Here is a 20,793-nt window from a genome sequence, read left to right as displayed (position 1 = left end):
GGTGTGCAACAGGGGTCCCCTGCCCTTGCCAGACGAGGGAGGACACCCGGTATAAAAACTATTCCTGCAGTGAGCTGGGATAGCGTGACCAGGCTCCAGGAGTCCTTACTGGAACGTGAGCCTTGGCTTTTGCAGCAGGAGCTCCCCCCACATAAAACGGGCTTTGAACCAGAAAGTCTCCAGCAGTAGCCACCACGCCATTCTGAGTTCTCAGGCCATCGATGACCAGTTGAGCCCTGCTCCCATCTCTGCCGAAGAAGACCTGCAACAAGCAAGAGTTACACACTGCGTGGTAAGCTGGGTCCAGAGCAATAACCGCTTGTTTCTACCCATACACATGGTTTACTAAGCCCATGGTCCAGCTGGAGAACCCAGCTTTGGCGAGGGAGAAGAATCAGACTAAATTTGGGAAGGGAGGGAAGGCGCCGACATGCTGGAGGATGTAATGGTCAGGCAATGAAACCCTTCTGGCCTCAGAATCGATGGGGGTCCATGATTCCGAAGGGCTCTGATTAGCACCTCGATCAGGTCGTCAGAGGTGCACGACCATAGCCACCAATCGCAGTGATGGAAGGGAGACTGTCTATTTGAAAACATGACCCCTCCCATCATCCACTTTGCTCTCTTCAGACACCCCACGCCTCTGCCAGATGGGTGGGGATTAGAACCACGTGGGCAGCCTCAAAACAGCTGCCACCTGAAAAAGAACATTAGCTTCAACAACGCAAGAAAAAGAAGCTGCCACAAATACGTTCCCTGCTGGCCACCCTATCGTGGGTGGAATTCCTGCCCCTCCGTGGCACTGCTCCGAGATGCAGAATGGGCAACAAGTGAAAAGTTTAGGGCTAGAAAAGGGAGCTTTGCGTGCCATGCATTTCGCCCTCCCAAGTACCAGCCCAGCTGTCCCTCTGCTTACTGTGTGCCACCTGCCGTCATGGTACTTGTCTTTGCTCCGGATTCTCAGTTTATTCCCATTGAGATCTGCCAGGAACACGAAGCGGCCACTGGAGACGAAGAGGGCCATGAAGGAGCCCTGCAGTTTGCTGGCTACGTAGAACAGCAGCCCACTGGATGAGTTCAGCCTGACGTCCATGGAGAAGTGGGACCTGCAGAACAAGAGGGGCTGTTCAGGGACACAGTCCCCCCCACCCCACCTCTGCAACGAGAGCTTACCACCAACATGCCCCCTGCTACAGCACCTTCCAACTGAGATTGCCAGGAGCTTCCCGACCCTCACACACCCCACAGAGCGGGTTAAGAATTATCCCGGTTATCAAGAGAACTGAGGCACAGAGAGTTTAAGGGCCCGATTATTAAAGGGATTTAGGTGCCTAAAGACGCAGATGGGTGCCACTGTCGAGTGCCATTTTCAAAAGTGCCTAGGCCCCTAAATACCTTTAACAATCTGGGCCAAAGTGACTTGCCACTGATTCCCATCAGGGAGTCTATGGCAGACCCAGGGCCAGCCCCCAGAACTCCTGACTCCTAGCCTGGTGTCTTCATCACCAGCCCGTGCTCCTCCGCAACGGGTGGTAGAGCAGGGTTTGGGTGTACGGAGACAGGGCAGACACAGCACACTCACCTTTCGCGGAAGGACGCTGGGATGTCATCGAATTCCACACGGCTCGTGGAGGATCCTCCAAACCGGAAGGCACCTTTAGCAGCTTTGGGGTGCCTGGGTAACTGGCAGGTCCTGTCCTGGTAATGCCTGCGGTCTTTCAATGCAGCCTTGCTTGGCACCTACAAGAGAACAATTTGGAAAAGAAAGGGTCTGGGTAAGAAAAGCTACGGCTGCATTGTGGAGGACTTGGGCACTGTCTGCCAACACACACAAGACCAATGCATTGACCCTGTGCCTGCCACCATTGTATCTAGTGCCCATATAGGCCAAAGCCACCCCTGCTCAGGATTATCTGGGCTCACAGAGGGAAGAGCTGGTTTGCTTTTTTCTGTTTTGCCCAAAGGTGCATTGAGTGTCTCTCTACTGCCTCTTCATAGCAGACCCCAAATTACCCCCTCTCCCTTTCCTAAAACTGCTGCCACCCAACTCACAGCTGGGGAGCGTCCCCCTGGGGAACACAGAATCACCAATCCCGGAGTGGCACTGACTCTGCAGGGCACAGTCCCAGACCAGTTGGAAGTGTCCCCCACACCAGTGTCCCTCATTGGGTGACCATGGGACACACTGGGGCCTGGGAAGGCAGAGTGGGCTCCTGGGAATGCAGAGCCCCACCAGTCGTCATGCAGCCCAAGTGCCAGGGGGTGCAGTGCCCGGGGCTGGAGGACAAAGCCAGGAGCAAGGAAGAGCGGAGATGGACTGAATGGGTCGGGGAGTGCAGCTCCAAGGCAGCTCCTCTGCTGTCCACACCCAGGCGGTTAATGTCAGCTCAGAGTACGGCGTCATGTTTCACCCACAGGAACCACAACTACAATGGCAGGCAGGAGTTGGGAGGTTCCCTATCCCCGGCCCTGCCCCATTTCCAGCCATCAACTGACTGCACCCTTAAGCCACCAGTCCACAGCTCGGCTAGGAGATGGGAGCTGAAGAGTGGAAAGAGAATCCAACACCTTTAGTTTCCGCCTGTCCTCCTTCAGAGACACTCTCAACTGCTGCGGCTGCTGGTCCCATGGGCAGCTCATGGTCACGTTGAAGCTCTCTGTGTTCTGCTGCAGGTCCACAACCATCTGCGGGTCCAACTTCCTATTGCACAAAGGAAACAGGTCTCCATCCATTACTGTGGGGGAGCCCCGGGGTGGCACATCCAGAGCAGGTGAGCAAACGCCAGGTGCGTCAGGCACCTCAGCACATCAGGAAGGCGCAGGGGGAACCAGGGTTACAGACGGACTGGGGGAAAGGCTAAATGAGCAGATTGATTTGGGAGGGGAAGGGACCAAAGGTGCAAATTAACCAACCCTGGCAGCACACCGCACTCACCGCTTCACAAAGACATTCCCGATGCAGCCCGTCAGGTTGCTAAGAGCGCCAGCCCCTGGCAAACCGCCCAGTTGAAACAGCATCTGCTCCTCCTGGCGCCTATGCCTCCTGTAGCGATGGGCCCCTTGCTTGGGCCCTTGGAGCTGGTCATCTATGTAAAGCCGAACCCTGCAATGGGAGCATGACTAGTGATTCGTTCGGCCCAGGTGCCCCCTGCGACGAGGCAATGCCTACCAGCGGCGAGAGTGCTGCTCTACCGGATGACTGGAACGTACCCCGTGGCGTCGCTGTAGATGGCGACGTAGTGGCTGGCATCATCCGCGTAGGCATGTTTTGTGGTGAGTTCAGTTTTCAGAACTGTCACGGCTACTCGGCCATTCTTCAGAGACACCTGACAACTCCCTTCCTGAAAAGGTAAAAATAACCCCTCGCACAAGAGCTGGGCATAGCCGAACGACTACAAGGAAACCAACGGCCATTTGCCCTCCTGGCGTGACTTCCCTCCCAGGACACCCAGCCAGGCTCAGAGTTATCAGGGTGATGTCACAGCAAGTCAGGAAGACGTGGCCCCAGGCGGAATGGGAAGTGAGGGTTCCTCATGCCTGGGGAGATCTATTTCCAGGAGAAGTGCCAGAATCCAGCTTTCCATGCTAAGGGATTGGAGAGGATTTTGCGGCTCCAAAAGATGCACCGGGAAGGGGCAAGAGAGGATCTACTAACATTGCGTTTCTAAACAGAGACCCTTCCCCGCCCCCTTCCCTTTACTGTTCACTCACCACTGGAACAAACTCCTCCCTTTCTTTGAGAGAGTAATAGAAACCTCCTGCCGTACACCCAGGAGATACGGCTCACATGATCCGCCATTCTGAACTCCCTGCTTCAGCTGTTACTACCAGCCAAAGACCTTTGAACTCATGCAAGAGCTCACCTGCTCCCTGCTGGGATTCCTGTTACAGTCACGCCTCTCCGGTGAGGCAGCAATTGGGGCTGAGGGTGGGGCTTTTGGGGTGAGCAGGATGCCGAAGGCTTTGTTGTCACAAGAGCATCCCCCTCCCCTCCTCAGCCCTGCTCAATGAACCCTGCTTGCAAGAGCCAGCTGAACCACAGCCTCAAACAGAAGCAGCTCGGGGCTCAGAAACGTGCAGCCCCCTTCGAGGTGAAGCACAGGCCGCACTGTGATGGGGGGCGGGGGGCAGCAGAAGTGCACTGCAGTCCTACCGCTGTGCTGTGGGAGTACAGCAGGCCGTTGCTCTGGCTCGTTCGGAAGCTGAAGCCTGTGTAGAAGTCCTGCAACGAGGGCACATTCTTCAGAGACAGCGTCAGGTAGCCATGGCCGTGGAATTTAACCGAGCGGGCCACCTGCAGGAGGCAGAGAAGGAAAACGCAATGACAGGGCGTTTCCCCATTTTACAAGTGAGCCAGGCAGCCACAGCAAGTTGATCCGTGCCTCAGTTTCCCACTCAGTAAAATGGGGATAACAGCACTGCCCTACCTCCCAAGGGGGTTGTGAGGATAAATACAGTAACGGCTGTGCAGTGCTCAGGCCTGGTCTACATGTAAACATTATTTGACTTGGCTACGCCGGTCAGGGGTGCGAAGAACCTTCTCTCTCTCACCGACGTAGCTATGCCGGCCTAACCCCCAGTGCAGACACAGCTCTGTTGACAATGGAACCCTTCCATTGCATAGCATCCGTCATTCTGGGAGGTGGTGTTCCTGACACTGGGGGCCAGGCAAGTACCACAGATACGGGGGGGGGGGGGGATGTGTGTATGTCACACATGGCGGTATGCGTTTCCTAACGGTTTACTCAGCACTGGTACTAGCTGCAAAGAGCTGCTCTGACTCGCCTCCGGGCTGGGTCTCTGCACTGAACGCTCAGTGGGATACTTGTTTTATGGCAATGTAAGCGAGAGGAGAATTGGGCCTTTAATGCCGCGAGGCAGACAGCTCTGAGATCACGGCTCCGCAGCGTTTCCTTTGGATCCTTTCTACAGCTGCAGGCTGTATCTCCTCCTGGAGATACCGGGTCAGAGGGTCAGGCAGCACGCATTGACGCAGACTGCCTCGCACCTGACCCCAGGGGCAGTGGAGAGAATTACCAAGTGCAGTACCAGGACAGAAGTGCCCCACTTACCAGGAGGTCCGAGGTGCAGCCATAGCTCACTCCAACTGTATTCATGCGTTTTAGGTCAACGTATTTGCCGAGTGCCTTCAGGCCCTTCATGCAGCCCCGGATCGAACCTCCTTTGGGGAAGATGGCCTTCAAGCTGAAAGGGGGGAAGGGGCTGTGTTAACAGGCCTGTGTCACGCAGGAGCTCAGACTAATGGCTCCTTCCGGCCTTGATATCTATGACCAAACAGACCTGGCTCCAAGGGGAAATGTTCTACTCTGGGGCTGGGGAGATAAATGGCGCCTGGAGCATGTGTCAGCTCCAAGTAGGGTGACCAGATGTCCATGGATGACCTCGTGCAAAGGGCAACAGGGAAGTTAAGTCACTGGAAATAAACAGGATGCAACTAAGAGCTCAACCTGCTTCCCCTCTGCAAGGAGCCCTGGTCCTGTCCATTACCAGGAAGAGACTTCTGCCTCATTTACAGGAGGAGAATACAAATCTCTGAGCTCATAGACTATCAGAGTTGGAAGGGACCTCAGGAGATCATCTAGTCCAACCCCCTGCTCAAAGCAGGCACCATCCCCAATTTTTTTTGCCCCAGATCCCTAAATGGCCCCCTCAAGGATTGAACTCACAACCCTGGGTTTAGCACTGGCTTGACGGCTCGGACAGGGCAGGCAGTCACCTAGGTATAGTGGCTAGCACACGAAGACTGTGGGGCTGAGCAGTTATATGTATCTGGGGAGGGGGCAGGGGAGATTACGGTACCCATCACATGAATCTTCACGGAAGGATGCTGAAGCAAATCAGGAGAAAGACCTTTTCCTCCCTTCAGAAAGCAACCCTGCCCCCTTCAATGACTCTCCCCCGGCAGGCTAGGACTGTCACCTCTCGGGCAGCAGGAGCACAGGCATGCCCCCCAGGTAGTAGGAAACGGCATTCTCCAGGGAGTTCTCATGCTCCACCATGAAGATTGTGTGTCGCTCCAGCCGCACTAAGATGCGCTTCTTGGAACTCATGGTGAGGAGGAAAATCTGGATCTGGAGTCAAAGAGGAAAATGATAAATAAACTTCTGCACCCTCGGGGTACGGGTTTATCCCCAGTGGAGCAGCGCATGAGAATGAGTCAGCTCCACAGCGCCAGGACAGGGTCCCAGCGCCTGCAGGACTTGGTCTGTCCTGTACTGAGCATCTATGTACCAGGAGCCCTGTTCACGCCATGGGAGAAACAGTGCCTACAAGTGCCACGCTTACGCTTTGGGTTTCCATAGTGAAGCGCTGAGGGAGAAAAGCAAGCGGCAGGCTCTGCTGCGAGCAGACACCGTGGAACTGAGAAGGTCTCCTCCAAACGGCCAGGTGTGGTACCAGCTAGATCAGGACAGGCACCTCCTGCTGCTGCCAGGCCCCCCCACTTCTAGATCCCAAGCGGAGATCGCTCGTCTAGAAGCCCAGGGAAACACCAACCCTGGGGTGGAGCATCTCCGGCCCTGAATTACCGCTTTGTTCGTGGTGCTGCTGACGGTGAGAGACATGGGGTCACTGCTGGATGCTGCCATCTCAAGGCCCTCCTTGAAGTCATAGTAAAGCACCAGCTTTCCATCCCGAACAGCCAGACACAGGAACTGGCCCTGTGGGGAGGGTAAGACAAGTCCAACTCAGTCTCTTGGTGCACTGAGGTGACAGTTCCCCCAGCAAGGGATCACAGCGTTTGAAACCAGAGCGCCATCATCACTCCTTGCGGATAGGACAGGAATGATCCAGGGCCCGATCCTGAGCCCAGCCTCCCCTTCAGCACCTGGGATTTGTGGGAGAAAACCACCATAGCCAGAGTCTGCACCAAAAATCCGTTTGGGTGTGTCGGGAGTTGGGCAGGTAACTGTGCAACTGCAGCAGAATCTCAGGGACTTTGTCGTCACATAGCAATCCTTGTCCCCACAAAGCACAGAACGGAAAGGCAGGCGGGGCTGGCAACACCCACCTCCCAGCGGCAAAGCCAGCCCCACCTCTGGCTAGGAGGAAACATGGTCCGGCTCTTCAGAAGGGGAGTCCGTCCAGCACAGCGCACAGATGGGCGGCAGGGCTCAGTGCTCCCTGGGCAGGGCTCCCAGAGGCTTTCTGCTCCTAAAAGCAGCTTTTTTTATGATTGAAATGAGAACATCCCCTTTGCCAGCTGGCTGCGTTGGGCCTGGAACCTCCGGTGGCTTTTGAAGCACATTGCGAACATACGGCTCCCCAAAAGCCCTTTGCCTCGCTCCGAATCCTGTGAAAACCCTCGTCCTCTTGCAGTGCTTTTGCACCTTCTTGTGCCGAGTGCCTGTCCTATGACGTCACGTCTGCCAGAGCTGCAGGCTCCTTCAAGCAAGGGCTTTGTCTTTTTAGCACCATTTCTGGGCTCCTAAACCATGTGGACTACAGAGTGAATCGGCTCGTGCCTTAGACAGAATAATAAGATTCAGATGCCCACCCCCGTTCCATTGACTCACTCAGTGTATGTAAACCCCCCAGAGATGAACAAAGGGACAAATGCGGGAGGGGGACCTGCCTGATGCTCCAAGAAGAAGAGAATCCCGTTGTAAGAGACCACACGAATTTCCTGTTCAAAGCGCTTGGTCGAGCCGATCTGGCTCTCAAATTTGATTTCTGCGTAGCCAGTACCATCAAAGTAGGAGCCATCTGTCAGCCAGGGATCTCCTGTGGATTTGGACCTGAACAAGGCAAGAGAAAGAAAAGGGGTTACAGGCTTTTAGGGGTGGGGAAGAACTTTTAACAAAAATTACTACAGTCAAACTCAGGCAAAGGTTTAACTGAAAGTCACCCCCTTCCCGGTGACTATCTCGGCACCCTTCTAAGCTCTGGAGGGGCAGGAGACGTTCCCACCATGCTGAAGGCAGTGCAGTGAGTTCTTGTACCTTGCACAGGGTTTGTCAGCAGCTGTGTCCAGGTGGAAGGTGCGCTGGAAGTTGTATAGACTCACCACCTCCTCATTCAGCGTATCCATCTCGATGCAGCCCCGGTAGCTGGGGTAGCGCAGCGTCCCTGGAGGCTGAAGAAGAATGTCACTGTCTACGGCTACAAGTTTTTAGGGTTAGTTTAATCCAGCGGGGCAGATCCTGCCTTCCTGAGCATTCAGCTCTCACTTTAATGTAGGGGAACCAAATAACTAACAGGCAAAGAAAGCAAATGCCTCCAAACAATGCTAGGTATTAAATGGAATGAGCTTATAACAAATGCCGAGATTCAGCAGAGAGCTCAACAACCCCTTATCTCTAATATTATCCAGAAAAGATGGAAACACCTGGGTCATGTGATAAGGATGAAGCCAGAGGCCCTGCCATGGCAGATGTGCTTCTGGTCAGCTGGGGGAACATGTACAAGGGGCTGGCCAAAAGAATCCCCCCATCCAACTGTATTTAGAGAAAGAAATCTGATGGACTTCACAGCAGAGGACAGGCACAGAGCGGCTCGGGACAGAACGGTACAGCAGGGCCACCTCTGTTCATTTATTTGATAGCTACCTTCCAAACATGAGCGCAGCCCCCTGTGGTTTGTGCCACTCACAAGGGGTGGAGAGGGAGCCAGAGCTGTGTCTGATCCAGGGAACAAGTGCTCAGTGGGGACAAACCCACACAGACCCAGGCCTGTGAAGCCAGGGAGCAAGGGGGAGGAACAGAGGGAAAAGGCTCTTTGTGGTATCGCAAATCCTGGTCCAGTGGAGACACAAATGTGCCCACAGGTGTAAACGGAGTCAACTGAGGATCAAAGAATCCAGGAACCCCGTCTCCGCCCGCTCTGCTGCATTAGCCCATCTCACCGTGAAGCTGGTGGGGTAGCCCCCCACATAGAAGACCACGTTGTGCGGCTCGAGGTTGAGCAGCCCCTGCTCTCCTTTGGCTATGCTGTCTCCTTTCGTCTCATGCAAGGTTTGCTTCTCCACGGTCACAGACATGTGTCCATACTGCAGGATCCTGTCCCCCGAGATCACACAGTCAGTACAAGGGGACGAGAGAGCCAGGCAGACGGGGAGTCCCTCTCCACACCCAAACCTCCCCCTCAGCTCTATCCGACAGCATGAGACTCACCATACTGAGCCCCCTGCAGAGAATGGGCTAAATTCTCCCTGGGTGAGCCCAGGGACTGCAGTGCACTTAAATTGGAGCATCTCAGCATAGTCAGCAAATCACAGCAGCTCCAATGGGCTTTAAAGCCTGTACCCATGAGGTGAAATGCTCATCTGGGGGAGGCAGACTCCCGTAGTGGAGCTAGGCACAAGAGTTGCCTCATTGCCCAGGAAGGCCTTTCTCTGCTCTCCCTTCCCCAGCACCTGCAGGATCTGATTAGTGCCAAGCACTCCCTTAGGCATGTGTGCGTGGGGGGAGAAGAGAGATGGGGGGTTGCATTTTGGTTCTTTCGGGTGAGATTTTATCCTAAAGTCCTGGCCACCTTTCAAAGTCCCATGGCACTGCTAGGCCGTAGCTGAATAGTGTCACCTGCAGGCTTACAGTGGACTGGGACCCTGCCCTCTGATTAAATCCTGACTCTGCATTACATGCCACACACCAACATTTCTTCTGTGTCCACTGGATGTGGGGTTGTTCTTCTCTTCCTGCACGCTGCTAACCAGCTGCTGCATTTCGCCCTGGAGATGGCTGCGTTTTAGTGAAGGGAGCCCTGCGGTATCCTTTACTCATCTCACCAGGGAGAGGAGAAGTTTAAGTAATGTGTGACTGTAAGGGTGAAAGATACTGTGACCCAAAACTTCCTAATGTCCGCCGGCAAAGGGGCACAGAGAAGACGCAGAGAGGTTACAGGTATCTGCCGAGTCCAGCTCATACATTCTAGTTCACCAAAGAGGGCCATGTGAGGTCTCTAATAAAAGCTTGTATCATACTGATCCCCATAACTGTTGCGACATGAATGTGTGGATGATACTTAAGGAGTTGTGTATATGTACTGTGACAGGCTGTCACCAACCAGAGGTGAGAAACTGGTGTCCCGTCAGACCAGAGATGTTTACCCATCTATTCATCGAAATGTAAACCGAGTATTGCCTCATTCCCAATCCCCAGCCTGAGCTAAATGCAGATGAAAGACTGAGATTTAACAGGAAGAGAAGAACAGTAGGGAGAAGAGAGCCTTTTCTTGGGGTGCACTTCCAAGGTTTACTGGATTATAACTGGGGGAAAAGGAGAACACCCTCTTATCCTGCACCTAGGAAGTAAACAGACAGTGCATTTACATTTATTAAAATGGGACCACAACCAGCCTTGGTTGGAAACGCTGCACAAGGCTTTGGGTGGGATGAAGACTGCTTTAGACAGGAGGTTAACCTGTTAAGTTAAATTTAGTCTCTAGAAAGAGTGTGTTGATTTTGTTTTACATGTAACACTTCTGTTTCCATTATCCTTCCTCACTGGAATATTTGAATCTCGGTTAATAAACTTATTCCTGTTTTCACTACAAATATATCTCAGTGTTGTGGGGCTGTACATGGGGTTGATCCTGAGCTGAATCATACAAGCTGGTGTGTACGCTGTTCAGTGGTATTTCTGAGTGTGTTCAGTGGAGAAGGGACTGGACTACAGAGGAACACGTCAAAGGGGCTCAGGGACTGGGGTGCACCTATTGTTAACCTGGAAGGCAAAGTAAAGGCTGGCATAGTTGGAAGATTGTTTGGGTGGCCAACAGACAGGAGGTGTCAGGGAGTTGGCACCCAGTTAAGCACTAGGAAGTGTCCCTCTTGCTGGAGCCCAGGATGGCCGAGCGGGTAACAAGGTGATTCACTTCGAGAACTGTCACAGATGCGAATGCAAAATTACTCTCTCTCGCCCTCTCACTTCCACTTTGCAAAGTCTCCCTCTGCTGCTTTAGTTTTTCCTCTAGCTCAGCCGGCTATGCGAGTGGCTTGTGTGGATTTTGTACCTGTTGATGCTGATTGCAGCAAACTGCTCTCCGATCTCTTCATCAACTGTTAAATAGGTAGGTTCTTCGTCCCCAAGTTTATAGATCCACTGCACCTTGCGGTCTTTGAGCACGATACCCATGTAGTCTCCTTTGGCCTGAATGCACAGAGCAAACAATCCAAAGGGTTTGCAGCGAACCCATCCAAAAAAGGGGAAATCACTGAGGGAGTTTAAAGTGATGCTCTAGGGGCAAGTCAGCTCTCAGGAGTTTTACAGCTGAGTGCAAAGTCTTCCAGGGGATTATTGGAGGCCTAGCTCCAACCAAAGGACACAACATACAAACCAGATACTCTCACCCCTCAAAAAACAAACACTCAAGTGCATGCAGAGCCCAGCACCTGCACATCAGAGGGATGCGCCATTGCAAGGGCTAGGATCAAAGCAATGTGGTGTTCACGTCGCAGTGGGAACGTGCGTGGGCTGGAGGCTCACTGTTACCTTCACACACAGTCCAGTGGCTCTCCTGTAAATGAGCAGCATCTAGCCCTGGGGGCGGCGTGGCCCAGGCGATTGCTGTCTCCTACCATACTCTGCCAGGGCCTCTGTGAGGGGACAGCAGCCCCCGTGCTCTGCCCTGAGGAGGGCTTTGTCCCCTCTCCTCTCAGTTTGAATTCAATAATGTTTGACAGTAACAGTGGGCACCCTGCTCCCACTATCAGTGCCTGAAACCTTTACAAGCAGTAGGGAGAAGCTGGGTGAACGGAGACAGCTGGCTTAGATATTCACTGGCTGAATGCAGCATATAAGACCTTCCTGATACGAGACTTTCGCACCCCATCCAGAGCTCTGCACGGCCATCCATCGCACACTTGTTCCCCATCTGGATCACTCAGCCCAAGCTCTGCCTGCTGCACAGGTCCCTCTCCCACTCCTGTGTTTGGACGGGCAGCTCTTACCTCTTTATTGCCCAGGTACAAGACAAACTGTCCCGTGTCGGCCCCATCCTGACGCCGCTGCCTGGGTTTGGGCTCCGGGTTCTGGATGTAGAACTTGAGGGAGGTGTAGGCGGCCAAATCCTGCAGGTCGCTGGGAGTCCGGACCTGGATGCCCGAGGTGCCGTTGAACTTCACTGGTACCTTCACCTAGAGGTGGAGAAATCAAAGCCAGGCTGACAGAAGCAGCTCATGCAGCCTGACTCCTCATTTACGATGGCAGTATTTGCTACCGGTCCAGGCAGAGTCACGTTTAGGGTACGTCTGCACTGCAATGAAAAACCTGCAGCATCAAGTCTCAGAGCCCAGGTCAGCTGACTTGGGCTTGCGGGCCTCATGGAGCAGGGCTGAAAACTTCAGTGGAGATGGGCAGGTGAGAGCCTGCGCTCTGAGACCCTTCCTCCTTGCGGGGTCTCAAACGCTGGGCTCCAGCCCGAGCCCAAACATCTACACTGCAATTTTACAGCCCCCCTCAGCGCGAGCCCGGGCCAACCGCGGGTCTTTTCTTGCACTGTAGACTGATGCTTAGATGCAGAGGGCAGGTGATTTTTTTGGTTCACTTGCAGAACAGATCAAGAAAAAAAAATTCACTTTGAGTCAACCTAAAACTAAAAATTGTTGAATTTTTGGGTGAACCAAAAAGTTGAAAAAGACCCCTGTATGTAGATTAGAACAAAACTTTTCTTTTTAAATTTTATTTAAAAATCATTTGAGATTTTTTGATGCAAATGTCAGACAAAAAAATTGAAATGTTTTCTTTCAAAACTGTCAAAATGAAACATTTTGATTTTGGAGGGATTGTTTTTGTTTGTTTCTCTTTGGCCCAGAACTAGATCAGTGAATTTGACAAGTTCGCAAAATGTTTCAGTCGACCTGAATCTGTATTGTTTGGCAAATAAAAAAAAAAGCGCTTTGCCTGAAATCTTTTGCCCAGCTGTACTTAGAAAGCCAAGATTTAACCATGACAAAGTACTTTTATGGAGGCTCTGAAGGGGAGATCCATAAAGACCATGTGGAGCCTGCTGCAGATTTGGAGGGGCCCGGGGAGAGCACAAAGTGTACAATCAAGACTCTGAATCATTCTTCCCTACCCCCTCAAATGGATCCCCCCCAATATCTGGACTTCAGAGCAATCCCTGCTCAACCCCCATTTCCACAGCCTTGAAAATCAGTTTTTAAAACTGCCCTACGTGATGCCAAAAGAGGAACAAAGTTTCAGCATGCTTTGCCTTCCTACAAAATCAGTCAACCTATTTTGGCCAATCAAGACCCAAACCAAACTCAGGGGCTCCCATGAAGCCTTGCAGAAAGCAGCCTAAGGGAGGTTTGTTCAGTGCCTGCCTGTGCTAATTAGAGCCACGAGGGGTTCACCTTTAGAGCCGCCGCAGGCCAGCACTCTCACATATACAGCCCTCTCCCGCAAGCCCCTACCTTGCTAGCAGCATTTCTGGCCTGCGTGATCAGCTGGCGGATTCGCACGATGTTCTCGGACACAGTGGAGTTCTTATTCCTCCTGCTCTCCAGGCCACTCAGCTTCCCCAGCAGCAGCGGAATGGTGCTTTCCAGGTTCGACACTGGCGGGCGTGTTTCAGGGAGGCAAAGGGGAGCAGGGGATAATGATCAGCGGGGTGGAAAGGGATCCAACACTCAGCTATCAGGGGGCGCAAGCCAAAGAAACAGACACAGCGCAGCCATCACAGGGAGTGAAGCAGCGGCTGATGTGCACACCTCTCTTGCAGGACTTGCTGGCAGCATTAACAAAAGTGGCTTTTAAAAACACAGCTGAAAAGTGCATCCAAGCACTTTGTAAGAACATCCACAGCCTGCCCCAGTGGATGACCTGGACTTTGCAAAGATAGGAAATAATAGGGGGACACACAACAGCCTCCCTTTAAACTTGTCAGCAGGGAACAACAGAGACAGAGCAGCACTTAGATACCACAGTGAAGTGCTTCATGATGACAGCAGTGTCCCTGTCCCTTATCTCCAGCACACTTTCCACTGCTAACCCCCCTCTTTACATACCAGACTTCTTGGCGTCTTGAACTGCCTGGTTTAACTCTTCATTTTTAAGGCCTCCATACTGGTCTTTCCACTCATCCAGGTTCTTCTTCATGTTGCTCAATGCATCTTCCACCCTGGCAACCGTGTCGTTGGCTGCTGCAGCTGCAGCCTTGGCATTCTGAATAATTGCCGTGGTGTTATCTTTGAGAGGAAAGGAGACAAGTCTCGTAAACTCAGCAAAGAGCATGAGGGAGGGCAGAGCTACTAGCTTACGGCTGGAGTCAGAAAAACTTAACCAATATATAGGGTCTGGTATATACCTGCAAGGTCACTGGATGGGCAAACCACTGGCTACCTACCATGATCATAGACTGCCCTGTGGGTTAGAAGAGACTACAGCAAGCTTTACTCTTGTGATGTGCAGAGCTCTTGTCTAGAAGAAACTGCCTACAGACAAACCTTGGTCCTTGTCCAGCATGTTCTGTACAGATCGCAGCTGGTTCAGGAGCTGCTCCTTCTTCTCTCGGAGATCGGTCAGTTTGTCCTTGACTGCCTGCAATGTCCCTTTAATAACTGGAATTAGATGTATATAACACGTTAGGTGTTTGTACATCTATCACTCCTCCAAAGCGCATCACACACCATCACTTCCACCCAAAACCCCCTCCCCTCCGTCCCCACCCCCACACAGACACACAGAGTGCTTTCTATCTTTCCCACACAGAACAATTTCCCTGGAACACTTGTGTCCACTGCTGGCCCCTCTCTTACCCTCATTGAGTTTCCTCTGCTCCCTCTTCACGGCTTGCTCCAGGGCACTGCTGTTCGTCTTCAGCTCTTTAGATAGGGTACCAAGATCTCCCGATACAACACTCTACAAACACACAGGACACCTCCTCACTAACTGTCGGGAGCCTGGCACAAAGCGGTTCAGCAGCTGAGCCCTAGAGTTGGAAGAGGACTTCAAGTCCCCATTCCCCAGTCTCAGCAAAGGCTAAATGATAGGCAAATAGCCAATGTTGGTCAGAAAGCATCTGCACCACCTTCAGGCAAGCGTTTTGCTGGGAAGAGGCGTGTGTTTGTGCGTATGCATGGGGAGGGGTAACAGAGAAGAGAAATTGAGACACCAGATGCCAAAGTCATTAAGGCACATCACTTAACGGCTCACTGCCTCAGTTTCCCCATCTGGCAAGGTAGAGATAGCAACAGCTGTCTCACTGCAGTAAGGTCAGGCTGAGCCCATTAGTGTTTGCAAAGCACCAAGATCTCAGATGGAAGGGGTGACAGGAGTGTCGTATATCAGCAGAAAGAGCTGCAGTGTGGCCAGGGAAGCAAAGGGCACTGGGCCAGCTTATTGGAGCCAGGATTTTGCAATGGTGTGTGTGGCCCTGAAGGGAAATTGCATACTGTCAAAGCTTCACCGGCTGCCTCATCGGCGTCTTTGGCTGCCCTCTCAGCATTCTTCACAGCCTTGATGATGCTGGCATATGCGTTGGAGGCATTGATTGCTCGCTGGATAAACCCATCCTGGTTTGCGCCCTGGATACTGCTGCATTTGAAGACAAATAAATAAAGTTCACTGCCAGAAGCCCAGCAGAGCACCAGGGGCCAGATCCAGGCACAGGCAACACACATCACTCTCCTGGGCTCCCCACTTGGAGACCCCCTGTATGTGGGGTTTTCACAGCAGCATGCACTCACAACTGGCTTCCCCATCCTGGGGTCCAAATTTCCCGCTCCCGTCCGCCCCACTCCTGGGTCCAGAGATCTGCAGTGCCCAGTCCATTTTGAATCCCCGTCAGTGCTGACACCAGCTCTGAGAGAGAAGCCCTTCCATGATCCATGGCAGGAAACAGTGGGGTGGGAGTGAGGGAGGATCACTCTTCTGCTTATTGCTGTGCAGAGTGGAAGAGATAGAGAACCAATGAAACAGCACTAATAATGAATGACAAGCAGCATTCGGACATCGATTGGGTCTGAGGTCACCTGATCACATCCTGAAGACGTGACGTGTTCTAGACTCAAATTCGTCCCATTAATGGGTGTCACCGCCACATCCTGTACCAGCACTGTCCTTACCCATATACCTTCTCCATCACACACTGGCTTGCTACCAGAGGGATGTTGGCGAGTGCTGGGCTACAGGTAATCCATCAATTCTTACATGTAAACATTATCCCAAGATGAATTTCAAAGCAGGGACTTCAGCGATCTTCAGATCCCTCCAAGTGCCCCGGAGAGGCCCATCGACCACACATCACCACTTGTTTACACAAGCAGCCGGAGTCCCTCTAGCAAATGTGCTGGACAGCAGGATGCTGAGCAGAGTCAGTGGAGTTACCCGATGGCTGGCTCAGCATCCTTGATCCAGGCAGGAAGGAGAAGTGGAGCAGACTACGAGAGTTCCGGGCCCACACAGGCCGGGGTGAAGCTGGGGCAGCGAGGGATGTTACCTGGAAAGGTTCCGAGCGAGTTCATCCAGGAGCCTAGCGTGCTCCTCAGCGGCTTCGACGACTGGGATCTTACTGCTGGCGGGAGAAAACTTCTTCACCCGCTCTGTCAGGGGGTACCTGGCTCCATCCAGCCGGGCAGCTAGCTTCTCGTACTCCTGCAGAAGGACACGCCCACAAGGGGCATTCACCAACCTTGCCAGCTCCTCACTTCTGGAGGACACTGGACACACACCCAGAAGGTGGACACACACCTGGAACACACACCCAGAAGCTGGGCACACACCCAGAAGGGAGAGACACATTCCGGGGGGCTGGCAGGTGACCAGCACATGGCTGATTTTCCATTGCTAGCACCATGCCCTTCATCCACACCACCATTCTTCCTCCACCCTTCCCCACAGCTATTGCCAACTCCACCAACACCCTTCCCCACCCTCACTGCCTTGTCCCTCTTGATATTGGTGGCACACTTTAGCCCATCTGACACACCTCAACCCAGAATCCACCAGACAAGCCTGAGTGTTTTCATCACTCACCTCCTTTGCATTCTCTATTATCTGTAGAAGATCCGAGACCTGGACCAGGGAGTCCTCAGCCATCTGCAGAGTGTCCTGCACCACCCCGTACTGCTTCTGCAACTCCTCACTCTTTCGCTTGAGACACAGATGGATAGCGTTAGTTAGGAGCTACAGGATCAAGCAACAGACAAGACCTAGATTATACTAGACATTTCTTAGCCGCCGCCAAAGCCATGCACGTCAACCCAATGGCATCAGCTCCTTTGCATTCCTATATGCAAATAAACCCCTCTTTGTACCTGGATCTCCTCAAGGTTGTTCCGATTTAGGCTGTTCAAGTCCTCTGTCTGCCTAGTTTTATTCACAGCCTCATTGAGAGCATCTCGGAGATCCATCAGCTCTGAGCTATATTGAGCCAGTAAGTCTTTGATGCTCTTCACCAGGTCTTGGTTGGATTCCCACTTGCTGTACAGCTCGCTCCTCACACGATGGAGCACTGATGACAGAGAGCACAAGGAGATTGCCTGGAAACTCTTGTTTCCCCAACATTTAAGAGTTCTTTCTGAGTACACAGTGGAAACTGCTCGAAAGGCTTAGGGCCCAATTCTGGTCTCAAAGCACAGATTTTAAGGCTAGAAGGGGACCATTATCACTATCTCCTCTGACCACACAAGCCAAAGAACCTCATCCAGTAATTTTTGCATGAAGCCCATAATTTCTGTTTGAGTTACAGCAAATCTTTCAGAAAGACAAAGACATTCCCTCTTGATTTAAAGCTGCCAAGTAATGGAGAATCCACCACATCCCGAGGTAAGTTGTTCCAATGGTTAATTACCATCCCTGTTAAAAATGTGCACCTTATCTGGATGCATCTAGTTCCAGCTTCCAGCCATCGGATCTCACTGTGCTGTTTTCTGCTAGATTAAAGATCCATTTGCTATCCGAAATCTCTTCCCACAGTTACAGTAGTGCACTTCTGGAGTAATTCCAGTGATGCCAGCGGAGAGAAGAATTTGGCCCTGAGGTTCTTGCAACAGAGTATCGTTTGGTTAGAGTGGTGCATTGCAATGGAGGTTCCCTGGGGAATCACAGGCTCCATGTCTCTCTGAGCAAGGAACGACACACTTCTGTTGTCACCATTTGGGACAATTTACTCAACCAACTGAACACAAGACTTATGAGCATGTATAGGTGCATGTGAGAAAAAAAATACACACACACACACAAACTTAAAACACTAACTACATTTTTAAGTGTTGTCATACAGAACCATTAAGTTAATGAAATTCAAATGCACTTAAACAAATACTAAGCCTTCTGATTGTACATGAACTTGCTTGTACAAAGGAGCTAAATTCTGTTGGAACGAACATTAAAAATCACTGGCGCTTATTAGGACCTTTGCAAATAATTATATTTATTATATATATAATTATATTTATAATAAAAATATTAGCACCTTTGCAATTTGCAAAAGAGACTAAAACGGGACTATCAGTTACTGTCCCCTCATTGCTGGACTGCTGAGGAGGTCGGTACTGGACACTCCTAGCCTGTAAAAGCTAGATGGGCATATTCTGTTCAACAGTGTAACTCTCCAACTGTTGGTGACAGCAACAGGATAACAGCAATGGCATGCCCAATAAATAATGTTTGCAGTAATGCCCTCAAGCTGGGACAGTGTGGAAAAAGAGCCCAAGGAGCACTGCACCTTGGCATTGCCCATCCCCTGTGTCTCCTGAGCTAGACTTACATTTCTGAGCCTTCTCATGTTCACGCTCCGCCACCCCTTTCTGGCTGAGGAAATCCCGTTCCTTCATCTCCTTCAGCATCCTTTCCACCTCAGCCATCTTTTGCCAGAACTCCTCAGAGGAAGCCATGCTGATGTCTGCAGTCCCCAACTTGTCCATCTGGTGCACCAAATCTGCAGGGAAAGCCACGACCCGTGGTCCTCCACCAGTTGAGCACGTGGTCTCCCCATACTCAGCTGTGAAAGCAATCTCTCCTCCCCCAGTACTTCGAAAAGCTCCCACTCAGCTAAAACAGCATCCATTTTTTGTTGGAGTCCTGATGGCCAGTGATAGATGGAGTGACTTGCTTCAAGTCGTGAAGTGGGGGAATGACCCAGCTGGAATTCAGACAAGTTTCTAGACCCTCTGCTGTAACCACTAGACTGGACTATTTCCCAAATAATCCATCTTGTAGGTTGCCTTCTCCTCTAGATTTACTGGGGCAAACTTCAGACAGTGGGGGCAAGGAAGATTCCATGTAGCTCAATCACTCTTGGGAAGAGCACTGCAGATGGCCCCTATTTCTCACATAAGTGTAAATATAATGTGCTTCACCAAATATGGCATTTATCCAAACAGCTGAGATTCACTGGCCACAGAATTCTCTGTAATACTGCCAACTGCACAGGCAGGGGGCAGCTTCCCCAGGCCGGTGATTTAAAGGGCTCAGGGCTCCCGGCAGCGGCCGGAACCCTGGGTCTTTAAAATTGCCACAGAGCCCCGCTGCCAGAGCCCCGGGGTAGCAGCGGCGGCTGGGAGCCCTGGAGCTCTGGCAGTGATTTAAAGGGCCTGGGGCTCCCGGCCGCCACTAACACTAACCGGGCCATTTAAATTGCTGTCGGAACCCTGGGGCACTGTTGCTACCCCAGGGCTCTGGCAGCGGGGCTCTGACTGCTATTTAAAGGGCCAGAGGCTCCGCTGTGGTAGCAGCGGCTGGGAGCCCCGGGGCTTTAAATCGCTGCCGGAGCCCCGGGGCTCCTGGCCGCTGCCACAGCTACCACTCCTGTGGTGATTTAAAGGGCTCGGGGCTCCCAGCCGCCGCCACCACAGCCGGAGCCTCTCGATATAAAGGGCCTGGGGATTTAAAGGCCCACCCCCTGCTCAGGACTCTGGTATACCGGTAAGTCCCTTAAGTTACTTTCTCCCCTGACAGACACTATCAAAGGTAACATTGAGCAACTTGAAAACAGCGAGAGCGTGGGATTTGGGGCAGGGGAAAAATCAACACAACAGTTACACTTACACCTGGTCACTTACCTGCAATGCTATCCAGGGTACCTTGGATACTCATTGGCAGGTGCTCTGCCCTCTGGTAGGTCTCTTTTGTCTGCTCCTGCAGATGGTTTGCTTTTCTATGAGTCATTGTTGCCTACAAAACAAATCACTGGTTTAGCTGAAGCATTTGGTGAGATACAACATAAGCCGTAATGCAAGGTTGGGCATTGGGCAGCTTTTGGGACCACAGAGCTGAAAGTGTCAGCTTTTTTGCAGGGATTTGCACGGGTACTGTACTCTGCTACGATTTATCTTCATGTGTGGACAGAAGTTAGTGAACAATTGTGTTCATAACGAAATGGATGCGGAAAAAAATCACAAGTCCATCGTCGACAAAAATCTTTCATGCTCATAACACAGTTACACATTATGACTTGTGCCAACACAGCCTGCATATTAATCGGGGGAATGCAGAAGACGTACAAGCTTTGAGGTTCTGAAAGTTTGCAAGTGGATGTACAAAAATGCAGTCAGGTCATGTAACTACACACATACGAAAATGCTGGCCATTTGCACAGGTAGTTATCCAATGTGTAGAAATCACTTGCACATGCAAGTGTACACACATTTTATGTACCCAATTAAGAATCAGCCCCTGAATCTTGAGTAAACTGTAGGCGCTTTGGGGCAGGACCGTCTTAAATCAAGAGGGGATACCTTTCCCCTCCAAAGGGTAGGGTTTAAATACTGCAAAAGAATGAAATGGTGGTTTGGGGGGAGGAGGGCTGGATATTTGACCACATCTAAAAGTCTCCTTAACATGCACACAATGGGCCGTTACGGCTCAGAGAAAGGAACCTGCCTGGATA

General features: G+C 51.8%; 1 protein-coding gene across 5 annotated transcripts in view; it reads right to left on the bottom strand.

The window, feature by feature from the left end:
* Window positions 1-20,793, bottom strand: part of LAMA5 (laminin subunit alpha 5) — a 167,095-nt gene that overhangs the window by 9,313 nt on the left and 136,989 nt on the right. For 4 of the 5 annotated variants that reach the window (XM_073309132.1, XM_073309133.1, XM_073309134.1 and 1 more), the window contains 25 exons: window positions 19,967-20,078; window positions 18,673-18,843; window positions 17,219-17,415; window positions 16,938-17,054; window positions 16,402-16,556; window positions 15,356-15,497; window positions 14,720-14,822; window positions 14,408-14,521; window positions 13,970-14,149; window positions 13,376-13,518; window positions 11,909-12,094; window positions 10,972-11,108; window positions 8,864-9,017; window positions 7,962-8,095; window positions 7,595-7,757; window positions 6,549-6,680; window positions 5,941-6,092; window positions 5,073-5,205; window positions 4,154-4,294; window positions 3,211-3,341; window positions 2,936-3,103; window positions 2,569-2,701; window positions 1,583-1,740; window positions 917-1,106; window positions 110-262 (listed from right to left, as the gene is read on the bottom strand). In XM_073309132.1, coding sequence (XP_073165233.1) covers window positions 110-262; window positions 917-1,106; window positions 1,583-1,740; window positions 2,569-2,701; window positions 2,936-3,103; window positions 3,211-3,341; window positions 4,154-4,294; window positions 5,073-5,205; window positions 5,941-6,092; window positions 6,549-6,680; window positions 7,595-7,757; window positions 7,962-8,095; window positions 8,864-9,017; window positions 10,972-11,108; window positions 11,909-12,094; window positions 13,376-13,518; window positions 13,970-14,149; window positions 14,408-14,521; window positions 14,720-14,822; window positions 15,356-15,497; window positions 16,402-16,556; window positions 16,938-17,054; window positions 17,219-17,415; window positions 18,673-18,843; window positions 19,967-20,078 — 3,699 coding nt within the window. Of the gene's footprint in view, window positions 1-109; window positions 263-916; window positions 1,107-1,582; window positions 1,741-2,568; window positions 2,702-2,935; window positions 3,104-3,210; window positions 3,342-3,711; window positions 4,295-5,072; window positions 5,206-5,940; window positions 6,093-6,548; window positions 6,681-7,594; window positions 7,758-7,961; window positions 8,096-8,863; window positions 9,018-10,971; window positions 11,109-11,908; window positions 12,095-13,375; window positions 13,519-13,969; window positions 14,150-14,407; window positions 14,522-14,719; window positions 14,823-15,355; window positions 15,498-16,401; window positions 16,557-16,937; window positions 17,055-17,218; window positions 17,416-18,672; window positions 18,844-19,966; window positions 20,079-20,793 lie in introns of those variants that run through there. The other variant, XR_012154649.1, reaches the window with a different exon arrangement.

The sequence above is a fragment of the Lepidochelys kempii genome, chromosome 13 (assembly GCF_965140265.1).
Source record: "Lepidochelys kempii isolate rLepKem1 chromosome 13, rLepKem1.hap2, whole genome shotgun sequence".
NCBI classification, from domain to species: Eukaryota; Metazoa; Chordata; order Testudines; family Cheloniidae; genus Lepidochelys; species Lepidochelys kempii.
This window is presented reverse-complemented; position numbering and strand designations above follow the sequence as displayed.